The sequence below is a fragment of the Lolium rigidum genome, chromosome 4, assembly GCF_022539505.1.
Source record: "Lolium rigidum isolate FL_2022 chromosome 4, APGP_CSIRO_Lrig_0.1, whole genome shotgun sequence".
Taxonomy (NCBI): domain Eukaryota; kingdom Viridiplantae; phylum Streptophyta; class Magnoliopsida; order Poales; family Poaceae; genus Lolium; species Lolium rigidum.
In genome coordinates this window covers 124,822,298-124,849,779 of record NC_061511.1, presented here as the reverse complement: position 1 = coordinate 124,849,779, position 27,482 = coordinate 124,822,298, and the positions used below count along the sequence as shown (strand labels likewise).

At 40.5% G+C, this 27,482-nt stretch overlaps 1 protein-coding gene across 4 annotated transcripts; it reads left to right on the top strand.

The window, feature by feature from the left end:
• Nucleotides 1-1,499: 1,499 nt before the first annotated feature.
• Nucleotides 1,500-27,141, top strand: LOC124705539 (UDP-glucose:glycoprotein glucosyltransferase-like). 4 transcript variants are annotated; one of them, XM_047237241.1, is made up of 37 exons: nt 1,501-1,852; nt 5,406-5,783; nt 5,878-6,025; nt 6,957-7,128; nt 7,568-7,641; nt 7,737-7,833; nt 7,943-8,055; nt 8,226-8,341; nt 9,047-9,104; nt 14,820-14,972; nt 15,426-15,524; nt 15,638-15,772; nt 17,508-17,576; nt 17,777-17,865; nt 17,961-18,123; nt 18,264-18,398; nt 18,546-18,648; nt 18,738-18,832; nt 18,958-19,070; nt 19,204-19,414; nt 20,242-20,310; nt 20,850-20,995; nt 21,335-21,436; nt 21,670-21,817; nt 22,780-22,836; nt 22,909-23,039; nt 23,129-23,217; nt 23,293-23,606; nt 23,681-23,757; nt 24,374-24,466; nt 24,899-25,001; nt 25,084-25,242; nt 25,359-25,499; nt 25,627-25,670; nt 25,746-25,860; nt 26,355-26,507; nt 26,600-27,141. In XM_047237241.1, exons 1-37 carry the CDS (start codon nt 1,671-1,673, stop codon nt 26,768-26,770), a joined length of 4,815 nt encoding a protein of 1,604 aa, XP_047093197.1. In that variant the 5' UTR covers nt 1,501-1,670; the 3' UTR covers nt 26,771-27,141. The 4 variants fall into 4 exon arrangements, 3 of the variants coding, with proteins under 3 accessions (XP_047093197.1, XP_047093196.1, XP_047093195.1); XM_047237240.1 differs by lacking the exon at nt 23,681-23,757 and having other exon boundaries at nt 21,347-21,436; nt 24,405-24,466; XM_047237239.1 differs by lacking the exon at nt 23,681-23,757 and having other exon boundaries at nt 24,405-24,466.
• Nucleotides 27,142-27,482: the final 341 nt, after the last annotated feature.

The window sequence follows — 27,482 nt, the reverse complement described above, 5'->3', positions numbered from 1 at the left end:
TGATAATCGGGGGGAGAAGAGAAAAAAAGGAGAGAAGTAGTGTGGTTGATGGAGTTTTTTCACTCTGCAACTGAGACATGCCTGGAGATAGATGGTATGTGCGAAATCGATAGACCTTGTGTCCTGGTGTCATGAGAGTAGCATATTTTTGTATAGGGAGAACAATTATCCATGGGGTATGTTGTCTTAGGGCATCTCTAGCAGGGGAATACCCAAACAGACACATACGGTCTGTTTCTGTCTGCGCAGGCAAAGAGCTGCCCCCAGCAGGACGACACAAATCCTTTTTTTCCGCCGAACTAACGAATTTGCAGGCCAATTTTGATCCGTAAATAGGTCGAGGCGGATAGTAGATGGAGTTGAATTATACCATCAATCTCTCAATTAGTACTCTTCATCCTACATGACCTAAAAACGACATGATTTATGGTAAAAATGCTGATGTCGATGGGAAAACAATGAGATTGGAGCAAGAAATTTTCCTCCAAAATAGAGCACACACATTAGCAAGGTTTTCTATGGATTCAGTTCTAAGGATTGGAAACCTATGAATCAAATGATCGTAGGAAAGATAACGGAAATTCGTCTTGGCTCCCGGGAGCATTTGCTCCCGGATTTTTGGGGAGCAAATTTTGTTTTTCAAAACTTTTCAAAAAATTTCGAAAAAATCATGCACGTACCAGACAATAGCATGCACCACCTTGTGAAATGTCGCTGCGAAATGTCATCGTATGTGTCCTGGGAAAAAATGACAAATTTCCAGATCTGAGATTTAAATTTTTGGATCTCATTTCATGTCAGAAATTTGTCATTTTTGTTCAGGGCGCATACGATGGTATTTTGCAACGACATTTTACACGGTGGTGCGTGTTATGGTCAGGTACGTGCATGATTTTTTCTCGGATTTTTTTGATAAGTTTTCGATTTATTCTGATTTTTCGAAAAAACCGGGAGCAAATGCTCTCGGGAGCCAAATCGCCGCTCCCAGATAATCCTTATGATTATATCCTCAAAAAATCATATGGAATTTCTCTAGGGACTATTTGATTCGTACGCAAATGCACATGATTAGGGAAAATATATGTTGCAATGTCAAGCCAACTCCAGTCATATAGGATTAGATTTACATGAAAGCTTTTTTGGTTGCACCATAGAAAAGTGCAAGATTCTTCCATATGAAATATAGTGAAAATGAAATTCTAAGAAGAATATTCCCGTAGGATTTATCCCAAGGATTCAAACAACACTAGGATTCTAGTAGTTTTCTAAAATCCTTTGAATAAACAAAAACCCTTGTAAACCAAAGAATTGAAAACACCTAGAGCCCGAGGAATTCCAGCGAGAGGATACTCGAAATATACTCCGCTTTGGTAAATTGCCCTTACCGGCTCAAACTAAAGATCCTCCGTTCACTATCGATCCAACGGCGGCAACCGTTCCTCATTTAAAAGCCCACCCAAACCCCACAACATCACTTCCCACCCCCCAGGTCTCCGGCGAAGTCTCCTCGCCCCTCGCGCTCCGCATCTCGTCGCCGACGAACCAAAACCCAAACCCCTCACAAAATCCCTGCTGATGCGGGGATCATCGTCCGGCTCCTCTGCCGTGTAGCAACTCGGATCGACGCGGCGGCCGGCGGGAGGGCTTTGGGTCGAAGCGCGTCTTCACCCATGGCGGCGGCGGCGCGAGGGTCCCGATCTGGGGTTTCGCGGGCGGCGTTGGCGCTGGTCGCGGCGGTTCTCGTGGGATGCCTGGCTGGGGCCGTCTCGGCTGCCGAGATCCGGCGGCAGAAGAACGTGCAGGTGGCGCTCCGGGCCAAGTGGGCCGGCACGCCGCTGCTGCTCGAAGCCAAGTGAGTGGTTACTGGCTCGATGTGCTGGTATATGTGTTTGTTTGCTCGAGAATTTTCGTTTTGACACCGATTTAGTGGTTTCAAGTACTAAGTTTGTTCTATATGGTTTTTATCACTGGGATGCGATTCCTGAAACTGGTTAGCGAGGCATTCTGTTGATGCGTACTCCCTCCGTTAGGGATTATAAGGCCTCCACGTATCCCTAGGCTGTAAATTTAACTAACGTAATAAAAATATATAGATATTTTGTAGATACTAGGAAACATACCCGTGCGTTGCACCGGGGAAAAACACAAAATACAACATCTGAACTCAACCTCCAAAAAAAAAAAAAAAAAACATCTGAACTAATTCCGCCAAAATGTCACCTATCCGTAATAACTGTAACTTGACCATTGTTATTTCAGCACACCTCACTAACATTCTAATACTTCACTAAATAGGAAAAAACACAGATACAATCAAATTTCACTAACCATTCGTACCATTCAATTTAATTAAGAGAACAATGATTTTAAGTACATGTTGTTTAAGTGCGAGAGAGATAGAGTTGGAACAATAGAAAACATTAGACCAAGTACTCGGAGCCAATGAGATCAGCTGATTTTTTTTCACACATTATGCGATTAATCGGTTATCAGATAGCTGTCCTCACACATAGATGCAGCAATGTAATGCTATCTAGCCCTATAGGAACGCATGTGACTACAACTTCAATTAAGACTGCCACCGAAGAGAAGCACCATTGCACCAATTACAAACTTAGTGCATATCTGCACATAGATTGTGCTTACGTGTGTGCTTGGTATCTCTTTGGTTGAGCTTGCTTCGTTCGTGGTCATCTGCATCTTGACATGAACCTTTTTTCAGCCGACACGAGTAATACCAGCAGCATGGTAGATCCAATTAGGCCAAATCCAAACGGGAGACTTCATCAAGATTGGACTGCCGCTGATGCCCAGCAAGAGAACACAAGCCTGATGTGTGTCACGACAATAGAATCTAGAGCTGCTTTGTCAGCAACGGGTTGAGCACCGTCACTGCCGCACGTACAGCTTGGTTGGGCGACGGATGAAAAAATCAATTGGGATGAAGGGGCACAACGGACGAAACGAACTCCATCCACATCCCAGTAGCCATCGCCGGGCGCCGGTGTGGACAGACGAAGTGTACTGATTTGAGGCGGGCCGCTCCCCTTGAAGATGTAACCAATGCGATCACCGATGCCAGAACGATCGATCGATTTGGTGGAATCGATTAGCCAGCTGCAGAGCTTCCACCGAGTCCATGTTGATGAACGTCAGACCACAACCAATGGCGCGAGGATTTTAGGGATTGGAATCGATCGCATATATAGCATGCAGTGTGGCTCTCTGTTCCATTGCTGCTTTGGTCCTTCTCGATTTTTCCTGCCTAACTACTCCGCTTTCCTCTCCGTATGCATTGTTAGCACTAAATGAATTAACATGGGTAGAAGAAAGACCTGACTATCTCATCTGGATCCAAATCTTCTTCATAGTTATAGAAGCTATTTCTTGGCCTTACTTAGCCTAGCAGTTCTATGCCTCGTGGCATGAACCAACCCACATGCGAGCAGCATGTGCAACCTCCAGCCTCGCCTAAACGACTTCGTGGGCCGGCCTGGCCTCCCTCGCCTGATTGAACTCTACCCCGAGAAGATCTTGCACGTGTGCGCCGCCGTGCCGATTGAGACTATCGTACAGATCGGCGAGCTTTGGTTATCATTGTCGTCGTCCCAGTCGGAGGCAGCGTCGTGCCATTGAGCCCGAGAAGGCCGTTGCACTGATCGTGGGAGATCATATCCGGCGCTCCTGGGCAGCTTCTTCAAGCACGCGGACACGATGGTGGACATATAAGGGAGGAGTAGGATTCCCACAACGGCGCAGCCATCAAGAAAGCCTGGAAGAAGACCAGCAACCCGGCGCGCGGATAGACGTCCAGCACATCCGGAGCGGCTTCTCGCTGGGCCAAGCGGTTCACGATGTCCATCTTCGAGGACGAGATGAACTGGTACATCATCGCTGGCTGTTCATGCTCCAGCGCTTTAGTACTCGGCGTCGACTCCTCCTTGTTCATGCGAGACGCGCCGCCGCCCGTCGTCAAGATCGATCGATTTGTGGAGGCTTGGTCGAACGTTGGTATATATATGAGCGTTTACAAAGCTGTATGTCGAACCTGGACTCTTTTCCGGAACGAGGCCGGAGGTCGGAGACCAGACCTGAATACCTGCGTGATACGTGGGAGACCAGACCTGATCGGTTTCCTTCCGAGCACGAACAGATTTTGTGACGAACTCGTTTCGTACGACAGACGTACGCGGAAATTAGCGATCGAAACTAAACGCTTAGGACGGACGAAACAAACCAACGGACAAAACCAAACGGACCAAACCGCGGAAACGCTTCTCCCTTTATTATTAGGTATAGATTTTGTAAGACCTTATAATCCCTAAGACTAGTCACAATGCATAGTATCATATAGAAGTATCATGCGTATGATACTACTACATGTTGCTATCTCCACAATGCATGGTATCATATACTAGTATCATAGTCTCCATATATTAATTGTTTTGTAGAATCTCAATGCAAATATATGTACAAGATTTACTTGACATTATTTTTTCTAATAGTATGTGCTATGATACAGTATCTACCTATGATACTAGTACCCCCTCTCTCATCCATAATTGCAGTGCCACATCAGCATTTTGCATGCATGAAATGCATGATACTACCTATGATACTCCCATTGTGGGTAGTCTAACGGAGGTAGTAGTAGATAAGTTTAGCTAATTGTGCTAAGCAGGGTCGTTCAGAAATGGTTTCAGAAGAAACCGTGGAAACCAGCTAGTTCATTCTGCTTCAGTAATCACAGCCATGCCAGCGAGCTTAGTATAATATAACGAGCTGAACCCGTGAATGAACGCCCCTATTGCTAAGATTCCAGGATTTTCCTTCTAGTTGTTACCAGTATGTTGTAGAACAGTTATATGTACTTGTACCACCTAACACAGTAGGGTTCGTCAGACACTCAGACGTCGATTTGCGTTTGTGGTTCAGCAGCACACATTCGCTATGGTCAACCCATTGAGTTTCACTGAACCGAATCCTACTAAATAAAGGAATCAATTTAGAGAGACGTTCCAGGTTTACAAGGTTTTCTGTATCACAAACTAACTATGCTGTGACAGATAAACAGACCATGTCTTCTCTGATAGGTTGAAATGTTTGCATTCTCAGATAAACCGAATCCTACTAAATAACTACGCTGTGACAGATAAACTAACTATATTATCTTTTCTTTGTATTTTAGCCAAATCTCTACATGAGTATATGTAGCCAAATGCTGTGCTGCTTCAATTCTCATGTATGCTTTGAAAATTATTCAAATGGATTGGACCAAAATTGTACAAAGTTCATATTTTGGTCTGATGGGGAAACTTAAGTTAATGTAATGCAACATGTTTCTACTGTCCTATTTTAATTTTTTATTGGCAATACCTAACACTTATGTTTACTACTTCCATTAGCGAACTACTTTCAAAAGAACGGAAGGACTATTTTTGGGATTTTGTTGGCCAATGGAAGGAATTGGACAAAGGATCTGAATGTCTGACTGCCAAATGTTGTGTTCAGAAGATTGTTGAGGATGTCCGCTCACTTCTCAGTGAGGCACTGGCTTCAGTTTTTGAGTTTTCTCTTACCCTTAGATCAGCATCGCCGAGATTAGTGCTGTATAGACAGCTCGCAGAGGAGTCTTTATCTTCACTTCCTGTCAAGGATGATGCACTGGAGCAAATTCCTGGCAACGGGCCTGTGGAAGAAACTTGCTGCTGGGTAGATACAGGGAGCACTTTATTGTTCAACTCAGCTGATCTACATAAATGGTTAGAGGGATCAGGCAAAGGGTAAGCAACTAAGCATCTTCATTTCTTATCTCTTCGTCAGTTTGTTTAGGGCTTCCGGCTATAGGGTGGGAAACTCAGAACTTTTGTTGAACAGGGACTCCACTGGACAACCTGAACTCTTTGACTTTGACCATGTGTATCCTCGCTCAAATATTACTGCTCCAGTTGTTATATTTTACGGGGCTGTTGGGACAAAATGCTTCAGAGAGCTGCATGTTCATTTGGCAGAAGCGTCAAAGCAGGTAAAATACTTTTGGTTGTCTTTCGGTGTATTTCAGGGCATCCAAGGTCCCGAGAAAACAATGAACTCTGGAAAGTAGATATATAAGTTCTTACACAAGGACATTTTATATCAAATGCCCTTTCTTGTTAGAGGGGTACTGTTAATAAACGCTGATATTCCAGCTATCATGTCACGTACGTGGCCTGTTTAGATTGGAGCCCAAGTGTGCCATGCCAGACTGTGGTATTAGTAACTACATTTTTGCTAGGATTTGCTATAGACTCATCACCATTTTTGTTGGCGTGGCAGTGCTCAAGCTGAGTACTTTAGCTTCAGTTGAATCAATGAACTTTGCAAAATACATCAAATTACCAGATATTTGTATTGGATATTTTGGATGGCAGCTTTGCTGTACAAACCAAACAACCCCATAATCACTGATAGCCTGCTGCCTTGTGGTTTCTGGTCGATAGTACTACTAACTGGGAGATCATCTTCCATATGGTAAGAAAACTTAGATGCATTTTGGTCATATTTATAGCAAATATTTGTGAACAGTTGAACATACAGTGTTTAGTTAATCATGCCAAACCTCCTGGCTATCCTACTATTTGGATCCTGTATAGTTTCTATCTTATTAACCTTTTCCTGGACAAGACCAACATGGGTAATTGTCTGAACTGTGAACAAGATTGATATTTGTAGATAGTTTAACGTGTCTTAAACCGGATCTGCTTTTATTATATCCTTTGTAACTTCGAATGCCGAAACAAATTTAATTAATCATGACTACATTTATCCTCTATGAAAACAATAACTGCTGACAATATTCAGTTTTCTTGTTATTGCACTTTACTTCTTGCTTTTGCCTCTCCAATTGTACTGTATTATATATCTTTTCCTTGGCTTTAAACTGTACATGTCTAATATACAGTATGTGTTGTATACAGGGAAAAGTCAGATATGCTCTGCGTCCTGTTCTGCCATCTGGATGTCAGGCTTCATCTAGCTTTTGTGGTTCCATTGGTGCTGCAGATGCAGTCACTTTGAGTGGTTATGGGGTGGAACTCGCCCTAAAAAACATGGAATACAAGGCCATGGATGACACTGCTATAAAGAAGGGTAACTACTAGGTGTTTTATTTGCTCTAGAGCATGTAGTCATCACCACTCAGCTCTTAATAAGAAATATTTTATTATGTAATATTCAAGTAAATCATATCCCATTGAAAATGAGCAAGTGAAAACCTTGTGCACACATCTTTATACATGAGACATGGTTGTAAGTGTGTCTACACCCCTCTGCAAGATGCATTTTCCCATATAAAAAGGAGTATGTCCAAAAAATGCATACCAACAACAACCATAAAATGCATACCACCCTAAAGAAAAGTTTTATACTACAGGTGGGAGTACCTAGGTGCTCTTGCATACTTCATACCACTGGTACATACTCCACGCTGCATATAACTCTCTGTTGTTAGAACTGGCATGTTGAAAAAATATTTCTGTACATGTCTATATATTTCAAAATCCTATCGATGCTTATTATGTACTTGCAGGTGTTGCTCTGGAAGATCCTAAAACTGAGGACCTCAGTCAAGAAGTCAGAGGATTCATATTTTCCAAAATTTTGGTTCGTTCAGTTCAATCATAACAATAACTATGGTGACTATTTATTGCATAGATATAGAAGTATTCATATTTATTTCCTTGTCTATTGTTCTCTAGGAACGCAAGCCAGAGCTAAATGCCGAGATTATGGCCTTTAGGGACTCTCTGTTGTCATCAACAGTATCTGACACACTTGAAGTCTGGGAACTCAAAGGTATTGTTGGCCATAGTTTTGTGATTCTATTTGTCTTACAAGTTACAACTGTGCATTATGTGATTGTATAGAAGCACCTCTTTTATGTCTGTTCTGCTCCACGCTACAGACTTGGGTCATCAGACAGCACAGAGGATCCTTCATGCATCAGATCCTTTACAGTCAATGCAGGAAATCAATCAAAATTTCCCCAGTATAGTGTCTTCACTATCACGAATGAAGGTAGATGTTCTATCTGGGGCTCCCTTTGTATCTTCAGCTGTGCACATAAGTAATTGCCAAAAGAATATGTTAATGCGAGTTGTAAAAGATTTTGTTTCTGAGGATGCTTATAGGAACTACTTCCACTGTCCTAGATGCAGATTATTAACAGCAATGTTTTGATTGTACAGCTTGATGATTCCATAAAAGATGAGATCATAGCAAATCAGCGGATGGTGCCACCTGGCAAGTCACTAATGGCTTTGAATGGTGCTTTGATTAATATTGAGGACCTTGATCTCTACCTGTATGTTTCACTATACCTCCTGGATAATGATGTTTCTGATTATTTACTTTGTTAATGCAAACTAATTTACTTCTTGTGTTATGCGCAAAGTGGACTTTAATCAGTGTATCCTTTAACAACTAGCAGCTAACTCTGCTACCTGTCATTAGAAACTGTGCACCAGAAGATGCATGCTCACAAGTGACAGTGTTGAATTCATAATGAAAAAAAATTCCACAAATAGTAGTTTGTTGGCACTTTTCAAGCTACATGGCGAGAAAGATGCATCTTTTCTCCCAAAGCGTGCCATAACCACTTGTCCATACATCTTCTCTCATTAAGTTCGGGCATTGTCCTGTGTCTGCCAAGCCCCTCACCCACTGCAACCACACACTCACCTACAACCACCAAAAAGTAAGAACAAACCGGCAACCAGTCATAACACAATGGCTTTTAACTCTGAAGTCTTGGAAGCATATGAAGATAATTATGAATAGGCGTTTTTCTTCACTTGCCTTCTTCTTTTCCCTTAGTTTTTCTTCTGTTTCTTAACTCTGCACTCCATTTTTTTACTTCTTTGTGTGGGCTGTGTTTTGGGCTCTACCTGACATTTATTCACTAACTTTAAAAGTTTTTGTGAAGATACTCATTCGTTTGGCAGTCTGACATTTAAGTATATCATATACAGCTTGCAATATAGACATTTAATTATGGATTATCCGGCAGGTTAATGGACATGGTCCGTGAAGAGTTGTCTCTGGCTGATCAATTCATCCGATTAAAGGTGAATTTCATTTGAGTGTTGCTGAATGTGTGTAATTTGGCCAGCCCTCTCTATATCGAGACAGTAACTTTGGTGCTTGTTGTTAAGTTAATATGAAGTTTTAGTATTCCTCCGTCCCAAAAAAAGCTTCTCAACCCTTTCTAGATACGGATGTATCTATAACTAAAATATGTATATATACATGCGAATCTTGACAAAGTTGAGAAGCTTTTTGTGGAACGGAGGAAGTAATAGGTACACATCAACACCTATCTGTATGTTATTAGAGAAATTGGTCGAATATTGCTATTGAAAGATGAAAACTAGCTCGGGAAACCTGATTATATTTTACCGTGACTTGTGAAGCCATCACATAAATTCTGACTAGAAATGCAGAATGAGATTTGTGGGTCATATTAGTTGTTACAGCCAACTCAGTTGCTCATTCTAAAACCTTTATACCACAATACTGTCAAGTGTTGCTTGTTCATATATACTGTAGGCTTTTGGGGAAATTGTGGATGGGTTGGTCACTTGGACCTCCACACCCTCTCATATATATAGCTCAACTTAGGCTTACATGTTAACTCATACACTAGAATAGTCTAGACACTACTACTATACTAACACTCCCTAGAATACTCTAGACTTTGCTAATGAACTAACTTAGATTCTAGCACACTACTTGGAATATTCTAGACTTTCCTAGGAGACTACTAATCTCCAATTCCCCTAGAGCATTCTAGACTCTACTAGAGTACTATTACACTAATCTTAGATTCCAACACTCCCCTCAAGATGGGCGATGGATATCTATCATTCCCATCTTGTTACATGCCAACAAACATTCCTTACTACCTAATCCTTTGGTTAGACAATCTGCTATTTGTTCTCTAGAGGTTACATGGCTTAACTTCAAGGTTCCTTCGTCAAGCCGTTCTTTAATGAAGAATCGATCTATTTCCACATGCTTTGTTCGGTCATGCTCGAACGGGATTGTTAGCAATGTTTATTGCTGACTTGTTGTCGCACCAAAGATTCAATGGCCCTCTCCGCGATAGCTTCAATTCCGATAGGAGGCCTTTCATCCATAACATCTCACACAAACACACCGCCATTGCTCTATACTCGCTTCGCAGCTTGATCTTGAGACCACATGCTCGCTTCTTGCTCCTCCAAGATACCAAGTTTCCTCCTACGAAGACACAAAAGCCCGATGTTGACCTTCCGTCATCAAGGCAACTTGCCCAATCGGCGTCACAATATCCCTCCACACTCAAGTGCCCATTGGCCTTGAACCATAGACCTTTTCCAGGACTTCCTTTCAGATAGCGTAAAATTCTATAAGCTGCCTCTAGATGTCCACTTCTTGGGTCATGCATGTAGCGGCTCACCACACTCACGGCATAAGATATATCAGGTCTCGTATGGCATAAATAGATAAGTCGACCAACAAGCCGTTGGTAGCGCTCTCTATTAATCGGATCTCCCGACCGAGCACATAGCCGGTGATTTTGCTCAATAGGAGTTGAAGCAAGCCGACACCCAAGCATACCAGTCTCATTGAGTAGATCCAACACATATTTCCGTTGAGAGATAACTATTCCTTTAGGAGATCTCGCAATCTCAATACCCAAGAAATACTTGAGTTGTCCTAGATTCTTAACCTCAAATTCTCTCGCTCAATCTCATCTTCGACCAGACTTATTTCATCATTATCGTCTCCGAGTGATAACAATGTCATCCACATAAACTGCAAGGATGGTAATACGACGCCCTGAATGCCTATAGAACACGGTATGATCCCTATTACATTGCTTGTAACCCATATTGTGCATGGCTCTCCGGAACCTATCAAACCATGCCCTTGGTGACTGCTTGAGACCACATAAAGACTTCTTCAATCTGCACACCTTCCCCGGGTGTTGGAGTTACTAAAGCCAGGTGGAATGTCCATATAAACTTCTTCCCGGAGATCTCCATGCAAGAAAGCATTCTTGACATCCGACTGATGCAAGGGCCAACCAAAGTTAGCAGCACAAGAAATAAGAGTTCTTATAGTACTCATCTTTGCAACGAGCGCAAAGGTCTCGTCATAGTCAATCCCATATGTTTGACTCGTAACCCCTTGCCACCAACCTTGCCTTGTATCGTTCTATTTTCCCTTCGGGGATTGCTTCACGGAATACACCCATTTGCAAGTAATCGGACGTTTTCCAGCTGGAAGAGTAACAAGATCCCATGTATTGTTCTTCTCAAGAGCTTTCATTTCCTCCAACATGGCCTCGTACCACTTTGGGTCTTGTTTTGCTTCTTTCCAATCTCTTGGGATCACCACAGATTGCAATGATGCGATGAAGGCCACCGTAGTTCGTAGATAGAGATGCATATGATACATAATTAGCAATGTCATGCTCCTCCCGGTACCAATTTGGAGGTTTTCTAGCCGCAGCTCGGGTTCCTTTTCTTAAGGCAATGGGCAAGTCCATTGAATCCCTCGTAATAGATGGACCTGCGTCATCGGACAATTCATCGGCTTCAACACTCGTTGAAGCATGTTGCTCCCCGCACTCTGTGTGTCACTTGTCGTGGGAACTCGTTGTTGCACATGTTGCTCCCCGCACCTCGTGTGTCACTTGTCGTGGAACCTCGTTGTTGCTTCGCTTGCTCATGCTGCGATTTTCTCCGTGTATACACTTTCAAGTTCTCTTCCTCGTTTGGCTTTCTCCATCTCTCTTCACTTGTAGCTTGTCTCCTTGTAGACACCCTTAGATTTTCTTCCTCATTTGGCTTTGTCCATCTCTCTTCACTCGTAGGAGATGGAATTGAACCAACAACAACTCGGATGGTTCATGTTCCTTTGTCCTCAAAAGTTCACTCTCCCCTCTCGACTAGCTTCGATTGTGCTAGGAGAGTCAAAGTCAAACAACGAGCTGAGGTCCGTCTTCTCTCCATAGAACGGCTCAGACTCTCTAAATGTCATATCCATGCTAACAAATGTTCTCCGCTCACTAGGGCTCCAACACTTGTAGCCCTTTTGTCCGGATGGGTATCCAATGAAGATGCACTTCACAGGCACGAGGATCCAATTTTCCCACCGAAGGTCTATGGTCTCTAACAAAGCAAGTACACCCAAACACCTTTGGCGGAACGATGAACTCATTTTGGCCATAGATCATTTCATATGGAGTCTTCATCCCAAGCACTCTTGAGGGCATCCGGTTGATGAGATAAGTAGCGGTCATAACCGCTTCACTCCACAAGAATTTGGGCACATTCATGGTAAACATAAGTGATCGAGCCACCTCCAACGGATGACGATTCTTCCTTTCAGCTACTCCATTCCGTGGAGAAGTATCGAGATATGAAGTTTGATGAAGTATTCCTTTTTGGGAAAGAAAATTGCCAAATTCATTGTTCACATACTCCGTCCCATTATCTGTCCTGATAATTTGAATACTAGCGTTGAAGCGATTTTGGACATATGCATAGAAGTCCTTGAAGCATGTAAGCACCTCACTTTTATGTTTCAGAAGATATATCCAAGTCATTCGGGAGTAGCAATCAATGAAGGTGACAAAATACTTCATCCCGCAAACAGAGACCACCGGGGAGTCCATACATCGAGTGAATCGAGTACAAAGGGCAACGTGCTCCGCAGTCCACGATTCACATATGATGTCCTGGTGTGTTTTCCAAACTCACATGCATCACACACAAGTTTTTCTTTGTCCACCTTCTTCATTTCTTCAGGGAATATCTTACTCATAGTATCAAAGGACATATGGCCCAATCGACAATGTTGGAGTATCAACCTTGCCTCATCATCATTGGTAACAACCGTGAGAGCGATGCACAACGCTTCATCGGTTTCCCTTCTATCCAAGTACCACAATCCCTTATGTCTCACACCTATCCCAAGCCTCCTTCCAGTCTTCCTCTCTTCAATTATACAATTATATCGATCGGCAATTATTCGACAATCAATATCATCAACCAAAGAGCTCATAGACACCAAACTCACCGGAAACGATGGAGCATATAATACCGAAGACAATGTAATGGACGGAGTGCATTTCACCGTGCCGACCCCTTTCACGAGGTTGATAAGTTCCATCGGCTGTTTGGATTGTCTCTTTATGCATGGGTGGATGTGGAGTATATGATGCAAACTCACTCCACTTACCCGTGACATGTGCTGATGCTCCCGAATCCAGAATCCAATTTGAACAAGTTCCATTTAATGCAGGAGCCTGACTTGAGATTGCTTCTTCTGTTTGTGCAAGATTCACACAATTTCCTAGGACAGTTGTTTTTCCACTTTGTTTTGGAATTTCTGCACTCTCCCTTGATTGTCTCAACTTCTCAATCTCCTTGAGCAATTGAGTCATTTTCTCAAGTAGCTTCTCAATTGTTTGATTCTCCCCCATTGATCAATATTGATGAAAATCACCAACAAACCAGCTTATGTGCTTCTTCTCTTCTCTGCTATATTTGACCTACTCTTGCAGATCTCTCGACCCCTCTGGATCTTTCTTCTGGCTGCACACGCAGCTTAGGTCTCTCCTCTGTCCTCTACTCGCACACGCATAAATCAGCACCTTTGCTTCTCCCTCTTCACTGCAAGCCACAAGCAGCTGCACCTCACCCAGCTGCTCCCTTCACCACCACACCGAACTTTGCAAGATTCACCACCACTCCGAACGTTGCAGACGGTTGGCTCCGCACCTCTGCAGCAGCTCACATCAACACTTCTACCTGGGCAGCACTCCACTCCTCTGCCCGTCTGTTGTATTTCCCCTGGATTTTGCGGAACTCCACCTCACTCCACCGAATCACCACAGGCAGCCCGTAGCACACACCATCACTGCCTCTAGCTCCGATACCATGTAGGCTTTTGGGGAAATTGTGGATGGGTTGGTCACTTGGACCTCCACACCCTCTCATATATATAGCTCAACTTAGGCTTACATGTTAACTCATACACTAGAATAGTCTAGACACTACTACTATACTAACACTCCCTAGAATACTCTAGACTTTGCTAATAAACTAACTTAGATTGTAGCACACTACTGGAATATTCTAGACTTTCCTAGGAGACTACTAATCTCCAATTCCCCTAGAGCATTCTAGACTCTACTAGAGTACTATTACACTAATCTTAGATTCCAACATATACTATGTTACTGTTTTCTTATCATAGCTCATGGCCATTTGATTTTAACTTGATGTGCCTTCATTTCCTTAATTTGGCTAATTTTGGTGACATGTCAAGGCATCAAGCGCAGTAATTATCTTGGAACTTGAACATTTAATAGTAGTATAGTGCAATGCACATCTAGAAGCCCATCAGAGTATTTTTTCTGCAGTTAGGATGTATGGATTTTTTTCTGCAGTTAGAAATGAATATTCCAATAACATGTTCATTTCAGCATTTGTACTTTCATGACCAGAATGAGATTTGCATTTTTTTCTGCAGTTAGGATGTATGTTCATTTCTTGGCTATATTCTAATATATTCATTTTTATAATGTTCTCTATTTATGCTGGGAGTTACCATGTTATAAATCAATATAATCATGATATATTGATATCTAGTTAGTAACGAAATTAATGTGCCATAGCTCTATTCTTAACATGTGATTACCTGATTCTGTTTTTCTCCTGTTCCGTTTGAGCATGTACTTTCTTACCAATTGACAAATCGTTTCGCACTTGTCAAATGACTACCAGCTGCCTCAAAATGCTGTCCACAAGATCCTTTCAGCAGCGCCACCAGCAGAATCTAATTCATTCAGGGTTGACTTCCGGGGTTCCCATGTTCACTATCTTAATAACTTGGAGGAAGATGACTTGTATAAAAGGTGGAGAAGCAACCTCCAAGAGGTTTGTTCACTTCTCTTTTACCAACATTAGTGAATCGAGATTGTCGGTTGAAATGTTGCTTTCCTGTGGCAAGTTAAATGATAACTCAAAATCTTCTATATCCATGGCTTTAGGGGCATAAATTGAGGGCATGTTCTTTAATTATTTTCATTAAAGTATCTTAAGTGACAATGTCTGCAATAGTATTCCGTGTTCTGATTCCATGGTTTCACTTATCATCATTTTTTTACTTTCATGGTTGGTATTAGTTTGTCACGGTATCTTTTACATTTTTTAGTTTGCTCTATCATCCGCGAATAAGTTCATTGGCTATCCCTGCTGGGCGTCCAAGGATAAGCAGCTTATGCTATTCACCATCTATTTGGCTGTTTCTTTCTCCATAGCCTAGTTAAATTGTATCGCATAACTATTTCCAATATTTAATGGTTGTCTCTCCTTTTTTTTCCTTTACAGCTGTTGATGCCAGTATACCCTGGTCAGATGCGCTACATCCGTAAAAATTTATTCCACGCTGTTTATGTGTTCGATCCTGCTTCAGCCTGTGGTGCAGAGGCTAGTTTCTTGCTTACCTTTTTCCAATATGTGTTTGTTTTTCTCCACCTTTTATGAAGTACTCATATGTTGACTTGTAGTCTGGTGCTTCTCGTTTCACTTAATCTTTACAGACCATTGACATGATCCTGTCCATGCACCAAGATAATGTTCCTGTAAGGTTTGGTATCATAATGTACTCTTCAAGACTCATAAATGTTATTGAAGAAAATGATGGATCTAAAAGCGAGGAGGACACTTCTACTTTGGTAATTTTGTTTTCAGTACTTCATTACTGTGATTTCATAGGAGCTCTTTGATTTGATGTATAGAACAACGAACTGGTTTTATATCATTACTATCTAAGTCTGGGACCTTTTTTAGCTATCTTATCTAGCCCTTCTCATTTACTAGGGCTTCTTAGGTACATGAAATAATAAAAAACACATAGTTACACTCAGTTCCACTTTATCATCATGATGTCCAGCCTTTTCATAGTAAGCAATTTTTGTATCATAAAGTATTGAAGCAACATTAAGTCATTAATATGGTTCTCCAGTTGCACATAGACTCCTTTATATTTGGGGTACCATGTAAAGGATGGCCAGTCGCCAGCTTAAATGGGATTACTTCATAGGAATGACGAGATTGCCTGAACTGCAACGATGGACTTCAGATAGGATCTGATTATTTCTTCTCCCTTGATCTCATAAGGCTCAACTCGATCTGTAACAGTATTAATCCAACTCAAAACTCTCAAGGATAACTTTGTAACTAACTAATAACCTATCCCCGTCAAGATAAAACTTCTAATCAACTACTAATATATCCCCGTTTCTTACACATAGTATTTTCACATGTGCAAGCTGCACATGACACATGCTGTGCACCGCCCCTCACTTCCTGTCCTTGCTGGACTCCATACATGGCAGCTCATTTTTTAGTTGGTCTCTGTCCTTTATACGGGCCATTGTGCAAAACGCTTAGCTGTCCTTTCCAACACAAATCCTCCTGAACGCTCTCTTCCTGCAGCAAGTGCTTCTGCTTCTCTCCTTGTCCACAACAGATACACAACATGGAACATGGTATAGAGGATTGGGCAGGGGATCATAGGTTATCGAGGACGAACGAGGGAGACAATAGATTGATAAGTTATTTTCTTACTGCTTGATAGATAATGTTTACATACGCTGCCCCTTATATACGAAAACTTACTTGACCCTTAAGTAATACTTCCTTTGTTCCAAATTAAGTGTCGCAGCTTTGGTCTAGATACAGATGTATCATGTTTTAGTGTGTATGTTCGTTCATTTTGGAAAAAAGCTGCGACATTTAATTTGGAATGGAGGGAGTAACTTGAAGGATATCAATCTGGTCTCTAACTCTAATCTTATCTCTTTCCTATTTGAATAACTTTTCTTCATATGTAAAGAAGGTATTGATTAATGCTATACCCGTGCATATAACTACCGGCCCCTTGATAAGCAGCTCACCTTCGAGCTGCTCAGGCGGAGGCCACACTTACCCGTACTGGAAGTAGAACATTGGTTAGGGAGGATGAATGAGGAATTGAGGATGATAATACTTGATAAACTATTATCTTATTGCTTGATCAAATCTTTTTCATGCTAGTCCTTTATATAGGATGACCTACAAGTTAGATCTTAAATTCAAACTCAAGACCGAACCATAACTCCACCCTCCTAGTTCAATTGCACTCTTCCAAATTTAACTATGCCTGATCTTACAGTCCAAAACCTTGTCCAATGATGACACTTCTTGATTTGTTCCTTTTCTTAACCTTCTTATCTCTAACATAACCTATTCAACACATCCACGGATCTACCTCATGCCACCTTGTGCACCCATGATCATAAAAATAGCAGCATACTGTTTTAAGTAGTGGGCCCACATGTAGTTATTTTCCAAATTTTCTAAAACCCGCACTCTAATCATCTAATGGTGTGGATGCACCCCTCTGCTAATATTTTTCCAATTTTACAGATAATGAGGCTTTTCTTGTACATCAAGGAGACATACTCGGCACAGTTGGCATTCCAATTCCTAAGCAATGTGAGTGTAATTGCCAAATTTTATTCTTCAGGAAATTGTAATGGACTATTGAATTATGTTTCTGTTATAGCTTCTTAAAAATTAGAATACAAGGGTAGTACGGTAAGGTTAGTTGGATATTTTGGTTGGTCCAACCTATGCAGTCTGTAGATGTTCTGAGTTTTATATAGCTGCAGTCTAGTGATAATTTTCTTGCTCAGATACATGGTTCGAGGAGTGGTGGCGATGACTACAGTGAAGAGCCCGTGGAAGCTCATCATGTGGAAGAAGCATTTGTTGATTCCTTATTGTAAGCATATTCATTAAAATTAATATATTGTTGGATATAATGCCCAAATAGAATTAGTGTAGTTTCCTTATGTTACTTGTATTTGTAATGCACAGGTCAGGTGCTAAATCTCACCCTCAAGATGAGCTGCTGAAGTTGCAAAAAGAGAACTTGTACAAGCAAGAGGCTGAAGAAAATTCTCGTTTTGTTCACAAACTCGGATTGTACAAGCTCCAGTGTTGTTTATTGATGAATGGACTCGTTCATGAATCAAATGAGGTATTAATTCGCTATCCAACTTAAAAATTGATAAACTGAGAGAAGCACCAAGCCTCCATAATATTTAAATTGATAAAAGAAATTTATCTTTTTCTACATTTGATAAAATGGTGCCATTTTGCTACTCTTATATTCCGAAGGATGCGACCATGAATGCTATGAACGATGAGCTTCCTAGGATACAAGAACAAGTCTACTATGGGCATATCCAGTCCCATACAGATGTTTTGGAGAAATTTTTGTCAGAAAGTAGCTTCAAGCGGTACAATCCATCAGTAAGTACAAATTTCTGAAAATTTATGGCAGCATTGGCTCTTCATCCATTTTTTGAGAAAACGCAAAAGAATTTGCGTTTCATTTCATTGAACAACGCAAAAGTATTTGCTCTTCATCCATTTAATAATGTTATATTTTATCATCAGATTACTGGAAAGAACACAGAGAAGAGATTTGTTTCATTATTTGCATCGTATCATCAAGAAGATTCTGTACTTCATGACATAAACTACTTACATTCTCATGGAAGTATGCTTCCTACCATTCTTTTGCTATACCTTGTCATCCAGCATCAAAGATCGCTTGTATTAATACATAGTTGTTAAATCTGTCTGCAGCTACAGATGATGTGAAACCTGTAACTCATCTATTTGCTGTTGATCTTTCTTCGAAGACCGGGACAAAGTTGCTTCATCAGGCCATACGTTACCTGGTAGATGCAGCGATTGCTTAACAAATTTTTTTTTTTGAGGGGGAGCGGTTGCTTAACATGCCCATTATAATATGCTCTTTACATTGTTTTCTCTTGACAATGTCTTGTTCTTCAACACGATACAGATGGATGGGCCTAATAGAGCTCGTGTTGGTCTACTACTATATGCCCGCCGTGATAGTGTTTCTACTATTTTACTTATGAAGGATATCATTGATAGAACCATTTCATCTTTTAGGTTTGCTCCTCTCTCTTTTTTTCTTTTCTTTCCTCACAAGCAGGATTTAGAATGGTACAGCCCTATGGCTTTTCTTTCCCGTCACCGTTGAATAGATCAAGCTTTCTCTGATCTCGTGACTTACTTGTTCTAGCAACACGGAAAAGGCACTGAACTTCCTTCATGGGCTCTGCAAATTTTATGAAGGTCAACATATGGTGGTCTCTTCCGCAGTTGGTGATAGCATTAGCACTATAATGGACAAGGTGTATGGCTTAGCTGCTGAAACTGCCTTGCCTGTTGATGATTATAGAGCGTGGCTAACAAGTTTTTCTGCGGATACAGTTCTCAAAGGGATTGACAAGGTCAGCATCTGAGGCCTGAGCTTTCTTGCCCACCATGTGGAATTCTCTCTCTAAATTGCTAATATGTGTATTTGTGCAGTTTTAACTTTTATGAGTGACTTTTAAACTTGGCATACATTAAGGGCTGGAACTGAGCTGGGTTTAGGCATACACTAGCAAGACTTAACTTTTCCCTTGTTCATTTGATAGCTTAGTTTGTGTATAGTTTACTCATTTGATAGCTCAGTTTATAGTGTTTGGCTGGATGGGCATAAAACCTGCAGAAATTCCAGAAGCTCCAGCCATCAGGCTTGGCCAATATAGTAATATTGTCCTTGGTTTAGCTTAAGAGCCCCTAAAAACTGCAATACTTCTGTACTTGTAGGTTGTTAGGAATTTTTTTGAGGAAGTATGAGCTGAAGTTGGGCCTAGCATTAGGTCAATTTCTGTAGCTGAGCCCAAATTTGTGAATAAACCTGACCAAATTCTGGTATTTGTCTCTCCCAATCCTGTTTACATAGCATGCTCTCAGGACTTGTGACACAAATAGCATACTAGATTACTAGGTGACCACTATCACACTACCTGCTTCTTGCATGTTGCCTACTGGCTCACTCCATGTTCAAGACTAGTTCAGCCTTTCAAGCCAAAACCAGTGTTTAAATTCCTCTTGTTCTCGGCAAATGGTATGGGTAACCTACTGTAAGTAAACCCCTGTTAAACTTGCCGACCACATGCTATTTTTTTGGCAAAAACTGACTCGTGAGTCTTATGTTTAACTTTGAAGTCAATGCTTTTGTGTCGGTCTCCAAACAAATTTGCTCAGACATATTTCTTTGGTTGTGCAGTTGTCAGACTTCTTGTTTGGGCAATTGGGGCTTGAATTCGGTAGCAATGCTGTGATCACTAATGGACGGGTAAGATTTATGCTTCCTTCATTTCTCTCTTCATGTCCAAACTGGTCCCAGTGTTCTTTGTTATTTTGGTGTCTTGCAAATACTCCCTTTGTCTCGGTGTAAGTCCTTCAGGACATTGTCACGGTCTCCAACATGACACTTTGACCATCACATTTGTTGTTTGCCGCTTCAAATAAAACAGTTCTAAGAAAGCAGAAAATTTTGATGGGAAATAGCAGGTTAGAGCCCACCTGAGCATATTAAATAAGGAAAAAAGAAAAATGATAAACAATTGTACATTATGTAAGTATGTGTATTTTATGGTGGATCGTGTACTATCAATTTGATGTTGTCAGTGCTGCTACGTATTGCTATATGGATAGCTATTCCTAACAATGTTGGACAGAGATTCTAAAAAGACTTGTAATGTGATATGGAGGGAGTAGCTATTACACTCATGGACTATCATACCCATGATAGCAATTATTTGTGGCTGCAAGGTTATTCCACCTGATTCCTAAGCAGCTCTGTAGTTCATGACTGTTATTCCTACCTTGCAGATTTTTGTTGTGGGTGAAGGCGACTCGTTTTTAACCGATGATTTAGGTCTCCTTGAGTCTATGGAGTATGAGTTAAGAACGAAATACATACATGAAATAATTGAAGAGGTTGAATGGACAGGTGTTGACCCTGATTACTTGACAAGGTAAGATATATCATGTAGTAGTTTCAGTGGCTTTTCTATATGCTTTGTAGTGTGTGGGGCACATATATTTGCCAACACCTTTACATGTTACTTTTTATAAATATATTAGATGATGAGCTCTGAATAAGTCATATTCCACAAATTCCCCCTTTCCTTCTTCCCTTTCTGCGCCAGTTTTGAGGTGACTTTCAGCTCAAAAAAAAAGTTTTGAGGTGACAGCTAAAAAGGGATACCCTTGAAAGTTATGTGTTGAAAGGAGTACTATTATCGGGAATGATTAGAAGAAACATATAATGCTGAGACTTACCTTTTTTGAAAACTTATGCTCCCTGTTTTCAGCAAATTCTACAGTGATATTACTATGCTGGTGTCCTCATCAATGTCTGTCCGTGAAAGACCATCTGAAAGAGCCCATTTTGAAATTTTAAATGCGGAACACAGGTAGCTACCTCTTCTTCTGCATGGATAAACATTCAGCTCTACTGTATGTTATTATGTGTTGGCTCCAAACACAAAACTATCATTTACTAGGCTCAAACTCATGTTGCTTTCCTGTTTAGCTAAGCATAAATCACATGCACTGAATTATAACTTGAACCTAAATAAAATTTGGAGTATTATGTATTAATGATTACTTCATATAGTTTGATCTCATTTCCTTCTCTATCTCGCAGTGCAATTAAACTGAATATTATGAATTCGAGTATTCACATTGATGCTGTCATTGATCCACTAAGTCCCGCTGGGCAAAAAATTTCTCCACTTCTACGCATACTCTGGAGACGGATTCAACCCAGCATGAGAATTGTCCTTAATCCGATTGTATGTAATTTTTTTCCTTATCAGTTAGTGTATATATATATATATATATATATATATATATATATATATATATATATATATATATATATATATATATATATATAATTAGTTAATATCTGTATTACTGTTTGGCTTTTGTTTTGAAATTCTAAATATCCAGTCAGAGAAATGAATCAGTTAGCATATGATTCCGCATCTAAAGTTAAGTAGGGCTCCTTTGATTCATAGGATAGGAAAATTATAGGAATAGGAAAAACATAGGATTAGTATGTCATGTCTAGTTGAATCCTATAGAAAGATGAGTTTTCTTTTATTGTGCCAACAAAAAATTTCCATGAGGTATGACCTCATGTTCTTTCCCTATAGGATTTGCACTACAAGATTTCTATAGGATTATTTCCTATAGGATATGTTCCTATGAGTCAAACAATTAGTGTAGGAAAAAATGCCATAGGATCTAAATCCTACATAATTCCTACACAATTCCTATGAACCAAAGGAGCCTGTAAGGTCTTAAAATCATATTGTATTACAGTCACTTAATTGGCCCAGTTGTTGCCAAGGTTAGGTGATGCACCTTAATAGTCCAGAGACTCGTCTCTTTTCTTGAGCTATCTGGTTAATCTTTTCTTCGTACTTACAATCGGTTGATTAAGTCCAACAACTGGAACATTTTAAATGACTTCACTAGCTTGAGAATTGTTTTCATAATTCATTTATGATTCTCTGCAATAATTTTCATTAGATCTGCAACCTTCATGAGCAGTTTTTTCATGATTTGTCTGTCCTGTAGATGGTAAGAATGTAAGATGCATTGTAAACATATCTCTTTGAAATTGAAGTCTTATCATTTGAGAGAGTATGGTGTATTTTATTGAAGACTATGTGTAGCCGGATCATGCATGATCCTGCAGTAGCTGCAACACTATCGATTTAGTGCTAACATTTTAAATCATTTTCAGAGTTCCCTCGCAGATCTTCCTTTAAAGAACTACTACAGATTTGTTCTTCCGTCGATGGTAAGACCACACATATTTACTGTCCTGCACATCCTCACTGCCTACCATAATGCCTGACCATTTCATGTGCAGGATGATTTTAGCAGTACAGATTATTCTGTACATGGACCTAAAGCTTTCTTCTCAAATATGCCACTATCTAAAACACTGACAATGAACATCGATGTTCCTGAACCATGGCTTGTTGAGCCTGTCGTTGCCATGTAAGCTAGCCACATAGCAGTAAGCAAATATCAGAAGTTATTTTATAATTAAGTATCATCACTTTATTGTTGTTGTTTTTCTGTGTCAGCCATGATTTGGATAACATCCTATTGGAGAATCTTGGGGATGTTAGAACATTGCAAGCTGTATTTGAACTTGAAGCGCTTCTCCTTACAGGTATGATTATGTCGTAAGTCATGACCATCTGTTGTGTTGAGGTAGATTGTTGAGCGAAGATAATTATTTTTTCAGGTCATTGCATGGAGAAAGATCGAGAACCTCCCCGTGGACTACAGTTTATCCTTGGCACCAAACAAAGACCACACTTGGTAGACACACTTGTCATGGCTAACTTGGGTTACTGGCAGATGAAAGTCTCCCCAGGGGTGTGGCACCTACAACTCGCTCCTGGGCGTAGTGCTGATTTGTATGAGTTACCTTCGAAACTTGTTGCCATTGATAGCTTGAGGGGCAAACTTATACACATTGAAGTGCAAAAGAAAAAGGGCAAGGAGCACGAGGACTTACTAAATGCTGCCGATGACAACCATTTCCAGGAAAAGACGGTAATTTTATTATTAGTTTAGTTGTTAAAATATCAATTCTAAACATCATTTCTTCTAAATGCTTTTTAATGCAGGATAACAAAGGCTGGAATACCAACCTTTTGAAATGGGCTTCTAGTTTCATTAGTGGTGATGCATCATTAAAAAGAAAGCTGAGAAAAACACTGTTAGTATTTCTTCTGTTGGTTATTTAATTCCACTGAATGTTACTGCTGACAGGGCACAGCAAAGAAAAACGAAAAACCAAGTTTAATTGCCCAAATTTGCATGATTTTCTTTCTGGAGTTGCTTTGAATACTTAAAAGAGTTTTAATGAGGAACTGTTCTAGTGTTACGTATTGAACTTTGCGAAGGAATGTCTAGATCAACCTATCACAAGTGTGGCAAATCTTTTTGTATGTTAAGTGTGGTGATTCCTTGGGAAACAACACAACAACTGTTGATTGAGACAGATTCAGAAAATGTAGATTATGTTAGCTCATTTTGTTTTACGGAAAGTAAATTACATTGCGAGTACAAAAATCTAGAAGACTTGGAATACCAAACTTTGTTAGGCAGTTCGACAATCTGTTTGATGAAAAATATTTTTGAACTGTTACAGTTACACCTTTGCTCTCGTTGTTGCTGATGAAGATATTTCTTGTAATATGTATTTATAGGAATGCTACTAGAATAACGATCCCATGTGTAAAGGTTACAGGCTAGTGTCATGCATGCTTGTATTTCATTTTACTGGTTATACTCCACATTTTGGTGCTCAGAGATAGTCCAACAGTTTTGCTTTGCACCTCTATTCAGGCCCTTAAGGATGCAAGACAAGGGGAGACAATTAACATATTTTCTGTTGCTTCTGGGCATTTGTAAGTTTCCATTTTGAGCACTTCTTAGCTATGTTGTAAGCACTTCTTAGCTATGTTGTGTAAATATGAATAGCATTCTCTGTGGAGGTTAATGCTGTTCACTGTTGCTTACAGTTCATTGTTCTGACACTTGCACATATGCGATTCAGCCTGGAAGTCATGTTCTGAGTTAGTTGCAAGCATTGTTAACTTTTTATTTCCAGTTAGTGGCATTATTAGATCCTGCACTCCAGTCTAATTTTACTGGAGCAAAATTCTACTCTCTGTTCCTAAATATAAGATGTTTTGGTAAGCCAAATTGACTTGCCAAAACATCTTATATTTAGGAACGGAGGGAGTAGTTGCACTCACACAACATACTACTCCTGAAAGAATATCATACTGAGAAATTATGAATTGAGTATGATTTAGCTTTAAATTTTCCTGTTGCAGGTATGAGCGTTTCCTCAAAATTATGATCTTGAGTGTTTTAAAGAACACTCAAAGGCCAGTGAAATTTTGGTTCATAAAGAACTATCTATCTCCACAATTTAAGGTAGATGAGCCACTTTTGAGTTGATTGATTAATGAGAAGATCTTAGGTGTCTCTGTTGTTGTCTAACCAGTAATCCTGCCAGGATGTCATACCCCACATGGCTCAGGAATATGGATTCGAGTATGAGCTTATCACATACAAATGGCCAACGTGGCTGCACAAACAGAAAGAGAAGCAACGGATTATATGGGCGTATAAGATTTTGTTTTTGGATGTCATATTTCCACTTTCTCTGAGGAAGGTAGTTTTCTCTATATTATGATCTACTTGCAATCCTGCTTCATGATCTTCAATAGTCGAAGCAATTCTAGTCTCATTGTCTTCTAATGATGTTGTTTCTCTGATACTTTCAAATAGGTAATTTTTGTCGATGCTGATCAAATTGTGAGAACAGACATGGGAGAGCTGTATGACATGGATCTGAAGGGCCGTCCCCTTGCATATACTCCATTCTGTGATAACAACAAGGAGATGGATGGCTACCGATTCTGGAAACAAGTTAGTTACCAACTTAGCACAAACCATATTACTGCTGTAGATCACATTATATATGTCAACTTTAAAATGAATATGGTTTTCTCTACTGTCTGCTGACTTATTTTGGTAATCCCCCCTTTGGCTTAAGGGTTTCTGGAAAGATCATCTGCGAGGAAGGCCATACCATATCAGGTGGGTGACCTTCTACATGAAGTACGCTTCAATTGATTATTGCTATTATTGTGTAAATGATTGTTGTTGTTTCAGTGCTCTTTATGTTGTTGATTTGGCCAAATTTCGACAAACCGCTGCTGGGGATAATCTACGAGTTGTTTATGAAACACTCAGCAAGGACCCCAATAGTCTATCAAATCTTGATCAGGTACATATATTTGATCCCCCTTACACATAATGTTTGGTGGAACTTTCTGGTAAAAAATAATGTTAGGTCGAACTGGCCGGGACTGCATGATTAGTGATTGTAACCTGCAGACAAGGGTTAAAGTTGCTGATGAACTGAATGTCTTTGAAAGGCCCAAACTATTGGGAAAAAAATACTTTTTGAATTCAAACATGATTTCACACAGTAGATATGTTGTATTCAAACATCAATTAAAAATTCAAATATTGTATTTTATTTGAAAGTTATGTACAGCATGGCAGCACGAACCACTTCTTTCGATTCACAAAAGCTCAAAAACTTCCATAGCAGGCGCAATCTTTTTTGAATGTCTACCTCTACCAGTTTCAGTTTGCGTTGGGATTAGCTACTTTCTTTCTGGCAGTAAAATCCTGCATTTAGAACCAGGCTCCAGAGTGCAAATATTCATAAAAGTGAACATGAGTCCAATGCTTACTTGTAGCACTTTTACCCAGGATCTCCCGAATTATGCTCAACATAGTGTGCCCATATTCTCACTCCCTCAAGAATGGCTCTGGTGTGAATCTTGGTGTGGAAATGCCACAAAGGCAAGAGCAAAGACCATTGATCTCTGCAACAATCCAATGACAAAGGAACCGAAGCTTCAGGTAAAATTGCCACTTGAAATAATTCATTCCCTATTGCAGTCTAGTACTACTAATTTTTTGGCTAATCATAAGATTATACTCTCACTCTCTAGGGTGCTAAAAGGATAGTTCCAGAGTGGGTCGATTTTGACAGTGAAGCAAGGCAGTTCACCACACGAATTTTGGGGGAGAATGCAGAGATTGCCGAGTCCACTTCTCCACCGTCTGATGCACCAAAGCCTGATGATAAAGACTTGAGCCAAGATGTGAAAGATGAGCTATGAGCTACCGCCGCAACCTTAGCTTGCTCATCTTCAAAGCAAGACAACTATACTGGTCTGATGCCCCAGCAGAAAACATAGTTGGTGCACAGGATAACAAAGTGCAGGCCCCATAGCAACTGTATCAGTAACTGTAAACACATTATACCTGTAGCACATTGGCCATGTCCCTGTCGCCATCATCGACGCAGCACACCAGAGCATTTTTGTACACCCAAATTCTGTAGGGCTAACTTGCCTGCTGTAGATTGATGATGGATCAATGTAGTATCTAGATGATAGATGTGGAGAACGTTTCTGTAGGAAACTTTGTGACTAAACAATTTATATACTCAAAGATGTTGCTAATGCTATAAAACATATCCCTTTTGCTAGATCTTGGCTCACCAAAAACTTAATTGGATCAGCGTGGAGGTGGAGGAGAGACCAGCTACCCAGAAGAGAGAGCACTGAGCCGTAGCCGCCGCTGGCTGTGGCGTGGTAGAGAAGGCGAGGAATGAACTTAGGGTGGGGGGGTGTAGAAACAAGAGACGATCCAACACCTTCTGCCTGGATGCGTAGTTGCTCCTGAGGTATGGGCTTGCCCTGACACGGTGGGACAAGCTCGAGTGGATGCATGACGTTGGCATAGATATTGTGCACTGGTGGACCTCGCTCGTTAGCCCTAGGGTAGTGCGGAGGGACATGTAGATGGCGATCATCTTGGTCTTCTAGT